Source organism: Dipodomys merriami, unplaced genomic scaffold (genome assembly GCF_024711535.1).
Source record: "Dipodomys merriami isolate MVZ:Mamm:240054 unplaced genomic scaffold, mDipMer1.0.p SCAF_9, whole genome shotgun sequence".
Taxonomy (NCBI): Eukaryota; Metazoa; Chordata; class Mammalia; order Rodentia; family Heteromyidae; genus Dipodomys; species Dipodomys merriami.
Window position 1 is genome coordinate 37,244,118 of NW_027206512.1, and position 20,931 is coordinate 37,265,048.

At 41.0% G+C, this 20,931-nt stretch overlaps 1 protein-coding gene across 3 annotated transcripts in view; it reads left to right on the top strand.

Moving 5' to 3' along the window:
• Window positions 1–15,551, top strand: part of Lrrc66 (leucine rich repeat containing 66) — a 29,392-nt gene extending 13,841 nt beyond the window's left edge. For 2 of the 3 annotated variants that reach the window (XM_070013144.1, XM_070013145.1), the window contains exons 4-5: window positions 2,562–2,751; window positions 4,083–7,546. In XM_070013144.1, the coding sequence (XP_069869245.1) occupies window positions 2,562–2,751; window positions 4,083–5,872 (1,980 nt within the window). In that variant the 3' untranslated portion in view covers window positions 5,873–7,546. Of the gene's footprint in view, window positions 1–2,561; window positions 2,752–4,082; window positions 7,547–12,918 lie in introns of those variants that run through there. The other variant, XM_070013146.1, reaches the window with a different exon arrangement.
• Window positions 15,552–20,931: the final 5,380 nt, after the last annotated feature.

Below are 20,931 nucleotides of genomic sequence, written 5' to 3' on the forward strand. Positions count from 1 at the left end.
TGACCACCATGCCTTCTCTCTTAATATACCACCTGGATGATTATGCCACTTCTTTGTTAAAACCCTTATAAGATTTCAGTTAGGGCCTGACCCCTGCCTGCCTCTCCAGCCTCATTCCAAGCCATCTGTCCCTGGCTTACTGCTGTCCTTCTGTTTTCACCTCAGGCGAACCCTAGCTGCTGATCCTTTACTTGCAAAAGCTAACTGTTATTAGTCCTTCCAGATCTTAACAGATGTTACTTTATCAAGGGAGATTCTCCTGGGCCTCCTTTCAACACACCTCTAATGTACTTTAACTTATCCTCAACCCCTACACAAAAAGGCATCATAGCCTTGGTTGTGGCTACTTGGTAATGTCTATGCTTCCTAACCCTACAATGACATGACAGTCATCATGCTCTTTATAGACATTGTGTCTGCTTTGTTTTCCAGTGTTTAAGATATTTACATTTACTTAACTGAATAAACAAAAGCATAAATAAAGCTAGTGAATAGGTGAAGTCATTAACTATTGCTGCATCATGAATTTGAACAGGTTTAAATCATATTCGCCTATTGCCTCACAGTTCCTGGGGCCTTCACTTCATGGTCTCTCCAGAGGCTGCACCAGTGTTGGCCAAGGCTACAGTCATACCTGAAATCCATCTGGAAGAAGATTCCTTCCCAAGCTCACCTGCTGTTGGCAGACTTAGTTCCTTACTAAGCTATTGGGCTGGAGGCTCAGCTCCTCACCAGCGTTTGGTTCAGCCTGCCCTCAGGTTTCTTCCCTGTGGCCTTCCAGTAGAACTGTTTAGGACCTGGCAGTTAGCTTGCTTCAGAAGTAGTGGGCCAGGGATCCTGCTGACAAAATGGCTAATTTATATGTAATCCTGAAGTGATGTACATTGCTGCAGTGTGTTCTAGAAACAAGTTACAGGTCCTGCCCACACTTCAGTGAGGGGAATGCTCAAGAGTCTGAATACCAGCAAGCGATCCCTGGAGACAAAGGATTCTGTCTGCTGTTACAGACATTAATAGAGCAAATGAGAAGGCCTACTTATCTTCACCAAGAATATATTGTAAAAGTGCTGGGGAACCTTATCTAGTGGATTGTATACTGATCTGATTATATATAATTTGCTGTATGCCTATTTTACTTTCTGTGCATATTTATTGTTCCTTATGAGTCTTCTGCAGCTCATAGGTAATGGATTCCACAGGCAAACTAAGAATCTACTCTGAGAATTTTTTTAATTGTAAAGGCAATGTACAGAGGGGTTACAGCTACATAAATCAGGTATTAAGTAAATTTCTTTTTGAACACTGTCATGTCTTCCCTTGTTTTCTCCCAGTTGTTTTCCCTCCTGACCCCCCCCCACCTCCTCCTCAAGTTGTATAGTTCATTTTCAACATCTGAGAATGTTTAAAGTACAGTAGTAATTCTCAATAGCCCCTGGAACTGCCAATAATCACACATGATCTCTTTTGCTATATGCCTTCTACATGTTTGAAAATAACTGGGAAACTAGCTTTGAAACTTGATGAACATTTTTAGTACTCATGTATCACAGTGAACACTGTTTTTCTTCTGAGTGATACATTTAATACTTGACTATTCTATTAATCTCTCCACGTGGGGATATTTTCTGAGGCCAGATAGATTTTTCAAAGTGTAAAATCTTCATCATGCTTAAAGGGAATGAAATAAATTTCACTAACATTTCAAAACTAGTATTAATCTTATTTCATTCTTCTTCAATGCAGTAAATTGTGAAGCACTATTATATGTTTCTCCAGTCCTTTGGTAATATATAACCCCCTTGAAATGCTTGTAGATAGGTATTTCTTCAGTCACATTTGACTATTCTGTTTTAATCTTTTCTCAGGAATCATTCTTCCTGTTGTTAGTTTTCATTTCTCACTCCAGTTTTGCTTTCAGTTTTGTTACATTAATTGATTTTATCATGGCTACAAAAAAAAAACTAGACAGAAACAACATAAGAGAGAAAATATTTCTTTTAGCCCATGGTTGCTTGGGCCTATGTGCCCGCAGAACATCATGGCTGCAGAGCCATGTTGTGAGGAGTTTCATCACCTCAGCACAGACAGGAAGGACGAGAGTCAGGAAGAGGCCAGGAGCAAGATGCAAGCCCTGCCCCCAAAGATTCCACCCAAGGGAGAACCAGCTCTTCCTACTAGATCTCACCCTAGATCCACCAAAAATAGTGCCACTAGCTAAGGACCTAGATTTTAACACTGGAGCCTATGAGGAACATTTCCTATTTAAACCGTTACAATCCTAAACCCTGATAACACAAGAGTCCACATTTTATTTAACAGTACAAATTATAGCTAGTAAGGAAAAAAATCTTAATGGAAGATTTCACGTGCACTTAATTCTTGAGCAGGTGAGCTCAAGGAGTTTTTATAAGCAGAGTAGAGATTTATACCCACTATTCGTTGACTTTCAAATCATTCCTAAATTCGTTTCACTTCTGAATACCACGAATGTATTTTTCTGTAACCTACTTTACTCCTAAAGTGTTTTGGTTTATAGACTGCCTTAAATTTGTTCTCTATAGGTGGTAGACCTCAGCAACAATGCTCTGACCACCATCCTACCAGTGATGATCATTGCTCTAGAATTTCCCCATCTGGAGGTCAACGTGGCTGATAACAAATGGCAGTGTGATGATAGCTTCACAGTCTTCCAAAGCTGCATTTCTGAATCTTGGAGGAAAACATGGGATGTAATTTGCAACAAGTCTATAGGTATGTCAGTAATGTCTCTCTTCCCTGGGATGGTCCCATTAATGCATAAAAAATTGAGGCTTGAGACAGTGACAGTTCCTTTGAAAGCAAGAGTGCTGACCACAGCCTTGAGCTGTGTCACAGAATAATGCCTAGTGTCATCGATCATGGTGCCATCAGTTCATGGGCAATTTTCTTCTTGTGGTCAAAGAAACCTAGTTGCATTTAGGAAAGAAAAAAAGACAGAGAGAGATGGAGGGAGGGAGGGAAGGAAAAAGAAAGAGAGATAGAGGGAGGGAAGAAAGGAGAGAGGAGAAAAACAACAGGGGGAGAGATATGGAAGGAGGAAGGGGTGGAAGAAAGAAAAAGTAAACAGAAATTTCACTAAAGAGAATTTTGCCCAAATTATCACAATTTCATCCCAAGTCTTAATTTCTAAGATCTGAAATGTATTTGAAATTCATTCTAACCTTCTCAAAGTGATACATGTTCATTCTACACAAAAAAAATCCCACACATTTCACAGTGTATTTTCCTTTGATTTGCTTCTTGCCCCTCTCCTGAGTTATTACAGGGGTTGAACAATCTGGGAAGGTTTTGTTTCCCAATATTAATTATCTTGGAAAAAAAGACAAATAAATATACAGAGCTCCACCCTTTCTCAGTTCTGTTCAGAATTGCCATCAAAGTAGAATTATAGCACTGTCAGACAGTGTAGAAGAAATCCACAAAGAACAGTTAAGGGCTAAAGGTGGTCATCCATGCTTGTTTCGTTCCTTTCTACAATCCACATTGGCATTCAAGTGTGGAGGACAGAAGAGAAAAATGAATATTTTGCTCATTATCAGCATCTGGAATGGTGAGGAAACAATTGTACAGACCGAGGTAAGGCAGAGATAGGGGTTTGTTTTGTTTTGTTTTATTGTTGCTGTTTTGTTTGCGGGGTACTGATACAGTGTTTTGGCAAATATGAAGTAGCCAAGGTTATGAAGGATGGAGAAGCAATGAAGCTGCCCACCCAGTCTGGCCTTTTTCTCACATGTCCAGCTGTCAGAGAGGAAGCCTGAGAAACCCAACTACTGGGTCTGTGAGCAGCAAATCTATGGCTAACAGTCATGTGTACCTGTGCCCAGAGCCATACTGTGGTTAGACAAGAAAGAGGGTATGAATGGGTGAGCGAATGCACAAATGAATCTTGAATTAAGAAAGCTGGAACAAATGAAGCTACTTGGCACCAGGTTATCCACAGCTAAAAATATAACTAGATTAGGACTGAGAACGCCTTGCAGAAGCTTTGAAAACCTGGAATCTTATGTTGTTCTCAGTGTACGGTTTTTATCTGTCACTTGCAGGCAATGAGGACTCATATTCAGAGATTCCCAAAAGCAGAACATCCAGGGAGATACACCTTTCTCACACAAATCAAAATCCTGTGAAAAGCCTCATAAGGAGCAAAGCAGAGAGGCCTGGGGAAGGAATGTATCTGCGCGTTTCCCCTCTGATGAAGGATGCACCTGTAGACTCTGATCTGCGGGAGAAGCAGACACTGTGGCCAAGAGGGATCAGAAACACCTGGGATGTGCGGGCCACTGGCGAAGAGGATAATGACAATGCCCCAGACCTTGCCCTGGCTGTCTGTCTCTCAGTGTTCATCACATTTATCTTAGCTTTCTGCTTGGGGTTTTTCATCAGGCCCTATATTGACAGACTGTGGAGACAAAGATGCACTAAAAGTCCTAGCTCCAACAACACCTACTCAAATGAGGGATTCTATGATGAAATCGAAGCTTCAAGCAGCACACAGCACCCAAGGAAAGATCTGCACCCAGCTTTCCATCAGAACCTCTATAAGAATCAGAACCCTTCCCAGGTGACACTGCCAACCTCATACACTACTATCATTCCTGATGGGACTCTGGGAAATGGCAGAAAAGAGCCTGGAAGATGGCAGAGCACAGAACAATGTGGGAACAAGGCAGGAAGTAGAAGTGTCAATATGCTTCCAAATGGCCAGGCCCACCTTTCCCCTCTCTGCAGGCATCCAAAGATTGATAATCACCAACTGATTTCCTCAGCACAGGATCACATTTATAGAAATGATATGATCTGGGAATCAGATTATGACACTGTGGCCCAGGAATATTCTCCTCCTGAGCATTCAGTGAGTGTATCTCCCATGGCTGGCACATTTGAGACTGTCTGTGGCACAATCCATCACAACTTCAAAGAATTAGACCTATCACACCTAAGAAAAGTAGCAGATTCTCCCTCCAGAATAGCAACAAACGCAAGGACACAGGGATCTGGAGAGAGTAAAAGAAGGTGTCTTGAAGGGCTGTCTGTGGAGACCACTGGCCCACACATGGAATGTTCTAAGGAAATACAGGGGAACAATTTCATCAGCTTGCCTTACACACAGCATCCAGGACTCCTTGGGGCCAACACTGAGAAAGAACTCCCAGACCTCTGCAGTGCAGATACATACAGTGACCCAGAAAATAGAGAACCATCCACCCTTCTGCCAAGATGGCGCAGTGGCCTGCAGGACATTCCTGCTCCTGATGAGCCCGTGCAAAAAGATGTCCCTTTTGGCCTTCAGTATGGCTTGGAATCTGACTACGATTCAGATGAAGGGTCTTTGTTTACTTTCAGTTCAGAGGGCTCTGAGGATACAAGGAGTATGACTAAAGAAGAGGGACACGGTGAGGGCAGTGGTGGGGCCAGCCAGCCTCCGCAGATCGAGGACTCAGAGGAACACAAGGACAATGTGACTTCAGTGGAACATCTCGAAGACAGCATCACCTTCCAAAAGATTCTGGAGAAGTATGAAACGGAGGAAGACCACTTTGGGAAGCCTCCGATTTCTAGGGCAGACTCTGGTTTGTGTGAAACACATCTGCAAGGTGCCTCTAACATCAGTGTATCTGAGGATGCATTGATCTGGCCCAGGTCACTGGACAATATACCTCTAAGTGATGAGACTGGTGTGTTTGCTTGTGATTATGACAGAGTTCTTCAGCCTGGAGCAGTGGAATGGCAATGCTCACTTAGAGACCTGAAGTTTGCAAATGTGGACAATCTACCACCGACACCACCACCTTCTACTGATGATCCCACGGAGCCTGCTATGGAAAGGACTTAGACATTTCAAGGAACAGACACATCTCAAAAAGATATTCCTTCAAGGTCAGAGCAGGGGAAGACTTTAAGACCTCCACAGCAAGAGTCTCAAGGGAGTGACCTAGGTCCCAAACAGATAGACACTGATTAAATGAGGTGTCTATATGCTCACCAGAGGACTATGATTCTAGGAAGTGTTACAGTCTCTGGTGATGAGCAAGCCCTCGGTAAAAAAGGGACAATATTTTGAAGATAGTTTTAAGGACTAAATGCTATTATTATTATTATAAGAGTTTCCAGATAAACGCAGTTCATTAAGAACACAGAACAATTCCAGTCAAATAGAGCAGGTTGAATATTCAGAGGGAGAATCTGTTACAAGTAGAAAGAAAAGGATTCTAACTTTCATGCTCAAACACAGACCCAGAGATGGGATGGGAGATGAATGTGAGTGTCTGTTAAGAGCAACTCCACTGTAACAAAAGACAGGGATATTCTGGGCTGGGATGTAGCTCAGTGGCAAAGCGCTTGCCTAGCAAGTGCAACGTCCTGGGTTCGATCCCCAGTACCAAAAAAGAAAAGACAAAAAAAATACAGTTAAAAAAAGACAGGGACATTCAACTTGAGAACCAAAGAACGTCTTGGTAATCATTGGAACACTTATTTGTGAATGCTGAACAGAAACAAATTCTTCACAAAGATTTCAATTTTGGGAGATCAATTATGTCACTACAAAATTAAGATCAATTCTAAGTATTTTTAATAATTTATGTTAAAAGAGTGGCCATTTTCTAGAACAAAATGTAGATTAAAAAATCAGTCTTCAAGAGAAGAAATGATGCTTTCTGTAAAAGATAAGGATTCCTTGCAAGAAAAGCCTGGGAAAGCACCATACGAGCCCTGAGAGCCAATAACTGCCAACCCAGACTGATCTACCCGGCAAAGCTAGCATTCACATTTGATGGAGAACTGAAAACTTTTAATAGCAAAGAAAAACTAAATGAATTCATAAACATTAAGCCAGCATTACAAAGAATTCTAAGAGGGGGGACACAACCTGAAGAAAGCAGCCAGGAACTGGGGCCTGCCCCAAACAGGCATTACTCAAAGTCTAACTGAGCAAGCACAGGAGGAAAGGGAAAAAAGAAAAACTTAGGAAAACGGAATGGCAGGGACAACAATGCATCTCTCTATACTTTCTCTTAATATAAATGGGCTGAATTCGCCAATTAAAAGAAAACGAACTGAGGACTGGATAAGAAAACAAGACCCATCCATCTGTTGCCTTCAGGAGACCCACCTCTCAGCCAAACATACAAACAAACTCAGAGTGAAGGGGTGGAAAAGGATCTACCAATCAAACGCCCCCAGTAAGAAAGCAGGTGTAGCTATCCTGATATCTGACAAAATAAACTTTTCATTAAAATCAGTACAGAAAGACAAGGACGGACACTACATATTAATAAAGGGAACAATCCAAGAGGAGGATATAACCATCATCAACTTATATGCCCCAAATAATGGTGCACCCAGATATGTCAAACAAATGCTCTCAAACTTACAGAATAAAATAGATCCCAATACGATAATACTAGGAGACTTTAACACACCACTCTCACCAAAGGACAGGTCTACCAACCAGAGGATTGGCAAAGAAGCTACCGAATTAAGAGAGGCCATACTGCAAGCGGAATTAACTGACATCTACCGAGTATTTCACCCTAAAACAACACAGTACACATTCTTCTCAGCAGCTCATGGAACTTTCTCCAAAATAGACCATATCATAGTTCATGCAAGGAACTTAAGCAAATACAAAGGGATCGACATAATCCCCTGTATCCTATCTGACCACAGTGGAATCAAGCTAGCTCTCAATAACAAAGCATACCGCAGAAATTTCTCCAATACATGGAAATTGAACAGCACACTCCTTAACAATGCCTGGATAACAGAAGAGATCAGAGAAGAAATAAAGCATTTCCTACAACTCAATGAAAATGAAAACACCTCACAAAGAAACTTGTGGGACACAGCAAAAGCAGTCCTGAGGGGCAAATTTATTGCCCTCAGTGCCCACATCAAGAGAATGGAGACAGACCAAGTAAATAATCTCACGTTGCAATTAAAACAGCTAGAAAAACAGGAAAAAATGGAACCTAAAGCTACTAGAAGAAGCCAGATAACCAAATTAAAAGCAGAGATTAACCAATTAGAAAATCAGAAAACCATAACCAAAATAAACCAAACAAAAAGCTGGTTCTTTGAAAAAATAAACAAAATTGATGGCCCATTGGCTAGATTAATTAAAAAAAGAAGAGAGGAAACCCATATTAATAGGATTAGGGATGCCACGGGAAACATCACCACACGTACCCAAGATATCCAAACAATTCTAACAGACTACTTTCAAAAGCTATACTCTCTAAAGGAAGAAAATCGGGCAGAAATGGATGCATTTTTAGAGAAATACAAGTTGCCCAAACTGAGCAAAGAAGAAGTTAACCAATTAAATAAGCCAATATCCTATAATGAGATACAGGAAGCTATCAAAAGTCTTCCAACAAAAAAAAGCCCAGGACCAGATGGATTCACAGCAGAATTCTATAAGACCTTTAAACAAGAACTAATACCCATACTCCTCAAGCTCTTCAGAGAAACAGAGAAGGAAGGAGCTATCCCAAACTCATTCTACGAAGCCAATATCACACTCATCCCCAAACCAGGCAAAGACCCAACCAAAAAGGAGAATTACAGGCCAATCTCCTTGATGAACACAGATGCAAAGATCCTTAACAAGATTCTAGCTAACAGAATCCAGAAACACATAAAAAAAATAATTCACTATGACCAGGTAGGCTTCATCCCAGAGACACAGGGATGGTTTAACATACGTAAGTCAATAAATGTAATCCAACATATCAACAGAGCCAAGGTCAAGAATCACATGATTATCGCTACAGATGCAGAAAAGGCCTTTGACAAAATTCAACATTCATTCATGCTAAAAGCTCTGGAGAAAATAGGAATAGAAGGAACATTTCTAAAAACAATAAAAGCCATTTATGACAGACCAATAGCCAATATTATACTTAATGGGGAAAAGCTACAACCAATTCTCCTAAAATCAGGAACAAGGCAAGGATGCCCACTGTCTCCACTCCTCTTCAATATAGTCCTAGAACCCTTAGCCAGGGCAATAAGGCAAGAAAAAGACATTAAAGGGATCCTCATAGGAAAAGAAGAAGTTAAACTATCCCTTTTTGCAGACGACATGATACTATACCTCCACGATCCCAAAAACTCCATCCCCAAACTCTTAGAAATCATAAATCACTTTGGCAAAATAGCAGGATACAAAATAAACCCACAAAAATCAGTTGCCTTCCTATACACTGATAATGTACAGGAAGAGAGGGAAATAAAGGGAGCAACCCCATTCACAATAACCTCCCGAAAAATAAAATATTTAGGAATTAACCTAACCAAAGATGTAAAAGAACTATTTAATGAGAACTATAAAAAGTTAAAGAAAGAAATTGCAGAAGACACTAGGAAATGGAAAGACCTCCCATGCTCCTGGATAGGCCGACTTAATATAGTAAAGATGGTAATACTTCCAAAACTAATATACAAATTCAACGCAATTCCTATTAAAATCCCAATGACGTACATCACTGAAATACAGAAAACAGTCCAAAAATTCATATGGAACAACAAAAGACCTAGAATAGCCAAAACAATTCTAGGGGATAAAGACAATATGGGAGGGCTATCCATGCCGAACTTCAAACTCTACTACAGAGCTATAATAACAAAGACAGCATGGTACTGGCACAAAAACAGACCCGAAGACCAATGGAACAGAATAGAAGATCCAGAAATAAATCCACAGGCCTACAGCCAGCTGATATTCGACAAAGGAGCCAAAGACATACAATGGAAGAAACACAGCCTCTTCAACCGCTGGTGCTGGGAAAACTGGGCAGCCACATGCAGAAAACTAAAAGTGGACCCCAGCCTATCACCATGCACCAACATCAACTCAAAATGGATTAAAGACCTTAACATTAAACCTGAATCTCTGAAACTACTTCAGGACAGAGTAGGAGAGACACTTGAACTAATAGGCACAGGAAGGAACTTCCTGAACAGAGTCCCAGGGTCACAACAAATTGGAGAGAGACTCGACAAATGGGACTACCTTAAAATAAAAAGCTTCTGCACAGATAAAGCTATCGCAACCAAGCTAGAAAGACAACCAACTAATTGGGAAAAAATATTTACCAGCAATATATCAGACAAGGGGTTAACATCCTGTATATACAGGGAACTCAAGAAACTAATCCCTCCCAAACCCAACACACCAATTACTAAATGGGCAAGGGAACTAAAGAGGGACTTCTCAAATGAAGAAATAAAAATGGCAAAGAAACACATGAGGAAATGTTCATCATCCCTGGTGGTGAAGGAAATGCAAATAAAGACAACCCTGAGATACCACCTTACCCCAGTCAGAATGTCCCACATCCACAAATCAGCCAACGACAAATGCTGGAGGGGATGTGGAGAACGAGGAACGCTATTACACTGCTGGTGGGAATGTACACTCATACAACCACTTTGGAAAGCAGTCTGGAGGGTCCTTAGAAAGCTAAAGATTGACCTCCCTTACGACCCAGTCATACCACTTCTAGGCATCTACCCTGAACAACAGGAACCAATATACAAGGACACATGCACCTCCATGTTTATTGCAGCACTGTTCGCAATAGCTAGGATATGGAAACAACCTAGATGCCCCACCACAGATGAATGGATCCAAAAATTGTGGTATCTATACACAATGGAATATTATGCAGCCATTAGAAATGACAAAATAATGGCATTTGCAGGGAAATGGATGGAGCTAGAAGGAATCATGTTGAGCGAGGTAAGCCAAGAACGAAGAGACAAACAGTACATGGTCTCCCTGATAAGTGGATGATGAATCCAAAATGTTAGGTGATATGACAAAACTAACAGGACTTAAGAAACAAAGAACTCCCACTCATCTGGTTGAACCACTACTAAATATCCCCATGCTGCTGATCACATATATGGTATATAACATATGAGCACCGTTATATATTATAGACTGTGATAGACAATTTGCTCCAGGAAAGTTAGAATGAACTTGTGACTTTAAATGAGCATCATTATTCCACAATACTGTGAATTTCCGGAAATTAAGTAATCACTTAATCACGATCAAAAAAAAAAAAAAAAAAAAAAAAAAAAAAAAAAAAAAAGAACCTTGGGGAAGGGAGGGAGGGAGGGGATGGTAGGGGGAAAACAATGGAGGGGGTAACAATGTTCAAGAGGAAGTGGAAGTGTACTCATTACCTCACTCATGTAACTGTAACCCTCTGTATAGTATCTCTACAATAAAAAAAAATTAAAAAAAAAAAAAAAAAAAAAAAAAAAAGATAAGGATTCTTTGCCATTAGCCTAAAACAAGCTCTTTTTGGTATAACTTTCAAGTCTGGCCTCTCATAAACTGTTCTGTTTATCTTTTACCTTTTCTGACATTTTCTTCTTTTCCTTTCCCAACTCTTCTTCTGTGTATGTTCACATAAAGGCAGTCTCCTCAAGAGTTTCTCTCCAGTCTTTCTTTACAACCACTTTGTTGGCACTGAGAATGGCAAGGAAATAATACTGCCAACAATGTTCTAACAAGTATGGGCCCTGCTGCTTCTACAGCCATACAGATGGCTCACCCTCCCTCCCAAGTTCCAGATTCAAATCCTTAGCTCTAGTCACCCAAATACCCATAGGTCATTCATTCATCTTGTTTTTCCTCTGTCCCTTTCTTGGTCAATACTATTAAGACATTTATCCAAGAAAGTTGGTTATAAGTTCTGTGTTCTTATTCCTTCTCTTTCATTTCCTACCTCTGAGACAGAATCCTCTGAGCACAGTGCAATGGGAGTTCCTAGATGCCTGTTCAGAGAAATAGGCACAAAGGTAGGGATAGGAGCTGGCCAAACTGTGCCAGATCAGAGTTTGAGTAGAAAATAAAGTGATAGAATCTGGAGAAAGAGTCTGTCAGTCTGCCTCGTTGCATCATTAGTCCTAGGTGATCTAGCACCTCTGTAACCCTTAACTTGGTATACCAGTTCTCAATCCTCAAATAAGGCACACCTCTTGTCTAGCGCCTAGATTATTATGATCTTTAATACTTTTCTTCACCTCATATAAGGTAAATTCATCATTCACCTGGTTCAACATCTGCCCCAAGTGCTCTTGTCAAACAACCCTTCAATTAACTGACTAGCTCCAACTAAGACCTCAGCTTCACTTTTGGACAAGTGGAAATTTTGGAGCCTAGACTAAGTTCAATATTCTTAGTACAAACTCTCATTGCACAGCCTTACTCTTCACATAGGAGAGTTCAGCTTGAGTTCAATTAGCATTTATGTAGTTATTAGCTTAGTGTTTGGCTCTTCTCTACTGAGAGCTCCATGAATCAATATATCTCTTCCCCGAAGGCCTGGCATTTAATAGGTTCTTAACACATGCATTTGTTGAATAAATAGTGAAAGCACAAACTCTTTAGTGTGGGACAAAGAGTCCATAACTGGACCCTGATCTCATTTCACTATATCCTGCCCTTCTCTCACATGCAAAATTCAAACCAGCTATACCTTACACAGGCCTACGTCATTCCACTGTGTCTTGGCCCATACTGTTGTCTGCTCTCTGTATTTCACATCTGTATAAGCTCCTCTCCTCTGTAAACCTTTCTCCCTTCATTCCACCCATGTAGAATTATTCGCTTATTTCTTTAGACCTCCACTGGACCATGTATGTATAGTGGAAGAGATGAGGCTTCCTATAGCTTGACAGACCTACTAGTCTCCTGTCAGTCAACTTCTGGCAGCTGGGTAGAATTCAGTTCCAACATGGAGTCTATGAATATGCTCCTGTAAGAGCTGAAAGTTCTTAAGAAGAAAAGCAGTTTCTCCAGCTGCACAGAGAAAGAAGTTTATAAAGCTTTGACTATTTTATTTGCTTGTTCTTATTCAGACTTTCAAACAAAACAAACTTCCGATGATGTGGCATAAATGTCACGGTGACAGCAGGTAAGCAATCCTATTACTTTTTTTTGTTAAAATACATTTTTATACCCCCTCTGAATATGCATACTATTGGTTTGGCGATGGTTGATTGATAAGGGTGAAATCTGATTCAAGGTTTTCAAAATATCTTACCTTGAGTCCCTCCCAAATTGCCCTAACCAGTAAGCTAGCTGAGTTCTAGCAAGCCTCTTTTCTTTGGCTTTCCCTCTGTTTTACTTGCACCTATGCTGATTAGGTTTCAAATTCTGCTATTACATAAATGACCTGTAATGTGTGTCTTTTTCTTTGGATAGCCTGTTTCTGTATATCTTTAAATACACACTACCATTTGAACTTGGGGCCTTAGGAGCCTGCTAATTTGTAAGGAGTCAGGTGGATCTCATTTTTTTGTTGTCTGGAAATCTCATGCTCCCGAGAACTTGAGAAAAAGGCTTCTGACTAGTGAAATCTAGATGTTGCACAAACTGTGTCTAGTTTAATTTTATTTTTCAAACTTCTGTCCTAATATTTCACTCACATTCTGAAAATTCTAGATGTTATGGAAAAATCAAAGTGTTACTGCATTTCAAGGCTTTTCAAACTCTTAATATTTTATCATATAATGAATAGATCTCAGATACCATAATAGACAAAGACATCCCAAACCTAAGCGTGCAATCGTTTTAGCCTTTGGCACATATGTTTTTCATCTGCCTCTGTATGTTGTGTATGTGTGATGTGTGTGTGTGTGTGTCTGTATCTGTGTGTGTCTATAATTTTGAATCTATTCATAGGGTTAAACATGAATAATATCTTTGTTCATTTGAATAAATACAACCCACATATAACACTTGTATTTGGAAAGAAAATTCTCATTGTTTTCATTGGATATCATTCCTGACTCTGGCTTTTCACGACTCAACGTAAGATTTTTGTTTTATTTTTAGATGCTCAAATCATTACAGCTGGATGAATACCATCTCCCCTAAGCTAGTTTTGTTCTTTTTCCAGAATTTCTAAAGCATTATTTTTTTAGCAATAAACATTCAAAGACAGACCAGAATATTACCTCCAAAATAGAAATTAGCCTACTTTAAGGAGCCCTGCTCTCAGTTACTGGAGAATACATAGTTCAGCCTTTGCTACTGTAATAAGAAATTTGTGACTAAAAAGCCTCCTGGTCCTAAATCATACTCTAGAAGCCAAAAGACTTGTGGGACAAATAAAGTTGAGGAGACCACCAAAACAGTATGCAACCTTGTCACCAGAACATTAAGAAGCTATCCTGGATGACCCATCAGGCATGGCTAGGGACTACAATCTTAGAGAGTGAAAATTCACATAAACCAAGGAAAATGGCGGCCCCATGACTGGTATTTAGCCTTGGGCTCCACAGTGATCTTCTCCTGGTAAGTTGATGTGGGGAATAGTAGCACCTGAGAAAACCACCTTTGTACAGGTGACCCTGTCTTCCATAGACAGCTGTGAGTGAGGAGACTGCGAAGGAAGAACACGGAAAGCCAATGATTGCATCTATTCTGGAATGCCTTTTCAAGAATGGTTGGACGGCATGCCTGTCTCCCTACAGAACAAAGAGCAGACCATGCTTGACTATGAGTAATCACAGAAAGCAAAACCCTGCAAAAAAGATGAGGGTACATGGACTAAAGACTAGAAACCAGGATGGGATCATGGGTGTCAGCAAGACAGGCCACAGCAAGCTGATGCCTTGCAGACTCCTTTGCAGAAGAACAAGTCACCTGCAGCAACAGATGCCACACCTGGATCCTGACTGCTCCCTCACTGTGAAAGCAGGTAGTGTCTTGCAGTTGGTTTTGGCCCTGTGCTTGCCACAGTCCCAGCCTGAACTATCTTCTTTGCACCATCAGCTTCAAACGTCAGGGCCTTCTCCACCTTCTTTTTCAGTCATTCCCTCCAGATCCAGAGGAACCCTACACTGTCCCCTCCTGCCTCCCACAATGCCTTTCCTGTGTTTTTCCCTCAGGCTTACCTGGGCTTGCACTGTAGCTGGCAGCAAGGGATCTCTACATGACAACAAAATTAGCCTTGAAATGTCTTTTGTTTTCTTTCCTTTTTTTTCTTTTTTAAGAAAAAGAAAATATGCCTCCATCAGAAAGAATGATACCTCCCCATTTGTTAGGAAATGGAAGGACTTGGAAAAAAATTATATTAAGTGAAGTAAGCCAGGCCCAAAGAAACATAGGTCTCATGGTTTTCCTTATCTGCAATAACTAGTATATGTCTAGGACAAGCAGAAAAGGTCAAAGGCTATGTACATATGACCAGATAAGATGATGCTAAGAGAAATGAATCCCAAGACAGGGACATAAGAGGTTTTATCTTCATTGCTGTTGTTTGTCATGTACTTATAATGTATTATGTGACTTTTTTGTTTCTTTTGTATGTTCTTCCCCCATGGTATAACCCCTGTTTTCCCTGTATTTGATGTTGGTGCCCTGCATCTTGTATATACATTTTTCTAATTTGGGGAAGGGAAGGGAAATAACAAAATGTTGAAACAAGGATACAGGTTGACCCATTAAAACAAAGAGATGTATAAGACACTATGTTGAAAACGAACTTTACAACTTGGGGGAGGGGAGGAGTTGGGGAGGTGGGAAGGGAAGGGATGGTAGGGGAAAAACAAAGAAGGGGATAACAATGCTCAATAGGAAATGTACTCATTATCTTACTCATGTAACTGTAACCCCTCTGTACAGTATCTTTACAATAAAAAATATTTAAAAAGAACTGTAATAAAAAGAAAATAAGAAAAAGAAAGATGCCCCCTGTTCAAAACAACCTCAACTCAGCGGGCAGTGCCCCTTTTAATCTAAGCCCTTCCCCCTTTAGCCACTTCCAGACTCCACTTGTGTGTCTCACAAGGAAAGATTGGGTGAAAAGATGTTGAAGAAGAGAAATCCTCCTGGAAATCCCTCCCAGTTTTCTGAGGGAGAAGGTCAGCAGAGAGCCACTGTGACAGGCTCTCATTATGACTTCCACATTCAGCAAATAAAAATCCAGGAAGCCCAGAAAAGTTTGCATTTCAGATAAGCGATAAATACTTTAATATTTAAGTCTGCCCGTGCAATATTTGGGAGTTCTATGTATACCAAAATACTATTCAGTGCTGCTCTGGATTTCAGCTTCAGGTGGGTGACCTGTATTTTATCTGGCAACCTTATTTTAATATCCAAATAAAATACGGCTTTAAAAAATCTTCCATGCAATATACAGAAAGAATCTGCAGTTCCAGCAAGGGCAGGAAAGCGAATGTTACTGAGTAACGTTTGCTGCAGCAGAGCCGTGATTAACTGCTATATGTTCTGCAGGAAGCAGAAACATCCAGCACAGACCACCCATGCCTGCAGAAGGGCCTCGTCAAAGCCTGAGCAGTGATTTACAAAACAGTAAAAATGGAAATTCACTCACACATAGCCAGGAGGAGAAATCCCAGAACATCAAGTCCTGCCTGCAGTTACCAAGGAAATAAATAAAATGAGGCAAAACAAAATACCTGCAAAAAAGTATTTTCTTACCCCAAACCACAGGGCGCCTCATAGGGAGAGAAGATGAGGTAAAAGCTGTGAAAATGGAGACCTTTCTGTGCTCCATGCTAGTTCTGGCTCTTCCCCACGTTCCTCCTCCCCATGGACTTTGCCGTTTCAGAAAGTATCAGCTTTTGACTTTGGAAAACTCAGCAGCCTGGAAAGAATTCTCTTCATTTTAACTCCACAGAACAGTTAAAAGCCCATGAGCCTCACTCCAGCTTGCTAAATTGTTTACACACATGCGCGGAAATTCTCTTGTATTTGCCATGCAATTCCATTGAACATCTCTAACATACAGAATGAGACTACGTTGTGAGGAATGCTGGACATGGGGGCTGGCAGAAAGCAGTCCTGTCCTCAGAAAGCTTAGAGCCTTCCTCCCAGCCAGACCAGGGTGAAGGAGAAGAACGAGAGGCCAGAAAGGTAGGAAGCATGCATGCTAGACTTCAGTCTATATTTTAATGTAAACTGAATTTCTGCAGAAGGAACACCACTGTATTATTTAGACCACACATCTAAATAAGAGATGGTAAATTGCTTGTGAAAATATAATGGGCTACTACCCTTCATGACTCAGTAAAGGAAAAGCCAATTTGCAAATTCATGAACAATACTCTATTTACATTTAGTGATGAAATCCCAACCATTTAGGACAATCTAAATCAACAGATGGAACATGTGGAAATTTTATCTGTGAGTATGTAATGTTATAAAATGCAAAGTGAGCAATGTTCAACACAAGGGAAGAAATGCAAATGTACATATATTGGTACAGGAATTAAATTACCCTTACAGGAAATACTTTTTTTTTTAAAGCCTAATACTGACCTACCAGAGAATGCAATTTTCGGGGACAAGCACGATTTGCATTGGTAGCCAGATGGAGCCACTACCCTGCTCAGCACTTCCCATGGCCCACAACACCCCATGCTCTATACCTTGCCACCCCTTACTGACCTCCTCCAGCTGCTCTCCTTGATGCATCACTTCAGTCACACAGGCTTCTCTTTGCTCCTGGAACAGGCCAGCTGGTACTGTCACAGGATGCAGGTGAAGTTTTGGGTAGCTTCCCTCTGAAAGGAGGGACTCTTCACTTCAATCACAGAATAAGAATTTCTGGATAAGTATAATGGAACATTTGGCAGAGCTTTATTGAGTAAGAAAGTAAGCAGGCAAGAAGACAGGAAGGAAAAGGCACACTCTAACAGAGGGTGCTCATAAAGGGATGGAGGGAGAGAGGGATGGAGAGAGAGAAAGAGAGAGATCTTTGGTGTATTTATATGGTATAAAGGAAGGAACGACGGACGGAAGGGAGGGAGGGAGGAAGGAAGGAGTACTTATATGTTGCATGCATCCTGTTGCTTTTCTTTGGCGCATAGGTGTCCCTTCTGTTTTTAACTGCCTAATTTCTGAATTGCCTAATTTTCCCTAATTTATCCTGCCTCATTTTCCCCTAAAATGACTTTGGTCTCTTAATCTTAAAGGAAGTAGATGGATGAATACCTTCTGTGTTAGTTTTAGCTTGAGTTTTTTGAATGCCTGGCAGCTGTTTAGCATGCCTCATTTTCCCTAGTCTATCCACCTCATTACCACAATGGAGCCTTTCTTTATGTTGTCTGTTACCACTGCAAGGAATGTGCCATCTGTTGTTCCTACTATGGTTTCTTGTAGTGAAGATCCCAGCCCAGCTCTCACCTCAGAGACCTTCCTATCTTGTCTAGAGTATCACACCCCACTCAAAGCATCCTCCACCACAGATCAGTGTTTATCTTCATTCATCTTAAAATGACCTACAGGCTGGGAATGGTGGCTTGTGCCTGTAAACCTAGCAACTTTGGAGGCTGAGAATGATCATGGTTTGAAGATAGTCTAGGCAAAAAGTCCATAAGACCCTATATCAACTAACAAAAATGCTGGTCACAATGCTGCTTGCCTGTCATTCTAACTATTCAGGAGGCATAGAGAATTGTGGTCAGGCCAGGCATAAAGTAGGTATTTAAAAAATACTTAAAGCAGAAAAGACCGAAGGTGTGGCTCAAGTGGTACAACACCTGCCTGGTACACACAAATACCAACAAGGAGAAGGAAGGAGGAAGATGAAAGAGAGAAGGGAAAGAAAGAAAGGAAAGAAAGAAAAGAAAGAGAAAGAAAGAAAAGAAAGAAAGAAAGAAAGAAAAAGAAAGGAAGGAAGGAAGAAAGGAAGCATAAAGAAAACAGAAAAGAAAGAGGAGAAGAAAGTGATCCATGAAATTATTGTTTCCATTTTCTGTTTTCTCATTAAGGGCAAAACATACTTCCTCGTCACTTAAGTAGCCCAGTAAGTGATTAAATTTTGATTCCAGTTCATTTGAATGTAAGGCCTTGCAAGTGCTCTACCATTTGAAACATACCTCTAGTCCTTTTGGGTTTTTTTTATTTGTTTGTTTTTCAGATAATGTCTTTCTGTCCAGGCTGGCCTTGAGCCTCAATCCTTCCACTTCTGTCTCCTGAGTATAAGGGTTGCCAAAAGGAGACCACGACCTGGTTCAGGCAGAAAAGCATTTATGGGGAGAGCCAAATTTCCAGGCCACACTTTAGGATAGGCTGTAGCAGCTTGAGCTAACTGCAGAGAGACTATACAGGGAAGGGTGGGAAGGAGAAGTGACAGGAGCGCATGAGAAAGTGATCTCAGAGCCTAGGGGAACTTACACTAACTCATACACGCCAGTGATCTGCCTGGTGGTTACAGGGACTTCTAGAGAGGGCCACGTGCAGTCTTGCATGACAAGAGAACAAAGGGGAAGAGGTCTACCTGTGATTTTGCATGGAGAGAAAACAAAGAGAAGGGGACATTTTTCTATGATGGATCTAGCTCAGTTGCTGGGATTTCAGGCTTGTCCTAACATGCCAATCCTTAACACTGTATTTTTTTTTAAAGAGCTGTATTTCTTCACTTAATATACTTTTTTCCAAATTTAGAAACATAGGTCCCATGGTTTCCCTTATTTGCAATAACTAGTATATGTCTAGGACAAGCAGAAAAGGTCAAAATCTATGTACATATGACCATATAAGATGATGTTAAGTGAAGTGAACCCCAAGATGGGGACACAAGTGTTTTTTTTCTTGCTTGCTATTGTTTTTTAATGTATTTATAATGTACTATGTGATTTTTTTGTTTCTCTTGTATGTTCTTCCCCCATGGTATAACCTCTGTTTTCACTGTAGTTGATTCTGGTGCCCTGTATCTTGTATATACATTTTCTAATTTGGGGAGGGGAAGGGAAATAACAAAATGCTGAGATAAGGATACAGGTTGACCCATTGTAACAATGAGATCTATGAGACACTATGTTGAAAACAAACTTTACAACTTGGGGGGAGGGGCGAGGGAGGACTTGGGGAGGGAGGGAGGGAAGGGATGGATGGTAGGGGAAAAACAAATGAGGAGGTAACAATGCTCGATAGGAAATGTACTCCTTACCTTACTCATGTAACTGTAACCCCTCGGTACAGTATTTTTACAATAAAAAGCACATAAAGAAAAAAATGGGGGGGAAAATAGGAGAGCTGGGGATAGGAGGTTTGGGTCCTCTAGATCCCCAGAGGAATTGTCATTCACCTTTATTTTTCTTGGTGTCTGGAGTTTGTGCACCTTCCCTGGCCTTTTCTAGGACTTCAGTCAAAACCCTGAACTTGCCTGGCCTTTTCCCCCCACCCTTGGACACTAGCCTGATTTCCGTGTGCCATGCATACATCAGAGTTGTCCCACATCAATAGAAGATTTAGCGCAATGCTCTGTGGGCTCAGCAGGGAGTCGACCTGGAGTTTAGCACTCCTTCGGGCATGGAGCAGGCTTGGGTAATTCCCTTAGTGCAGTGTTTCAGCCCTGTGAGGACAGCCCGCCCACCAACCGCCTGCAGCTTGTGCATGAGCCGTTTTCTACCTGGTTACTTTGAAAACTGTTTTCCAGAGAGTGTGCACAACCCTACCCTGAGTAACAACATCAAATCACCAATCAGATTATCTGGAGTCAGGAAGCTAATAAATGGCTGGTTGTTCCTGGGAGATGGAGTCTCCTGGCCTTGTACATATTCAGGCCCAATGGCAGCTGCAGAGTCAAGTGACTCCTCAACAGTGAGGATGGTGGCAATCAGCCACTGCCTCTGTTTTTTTCCTGCAGACATCTTGGAGCAGAGAGCGAATGGTTTTGGTCAGGTTCAAGGAGCATTGAGGGAATCTACCTGCTCTCTGAGGGGCTGGCACTCACAGCTCATGTCTGTAATTCCAGACACTTGGGAGGCAGAGATGGGAGGATCAGGGTGGAGGCTAGCTAGGGGAAAATTTAGTGTGTGAATCTAAAAAAAAGAACAAAACACAAAAACCTAACAAAAGACAAATAACAGTGTGGCTCAGGTGGTAGACGGCTT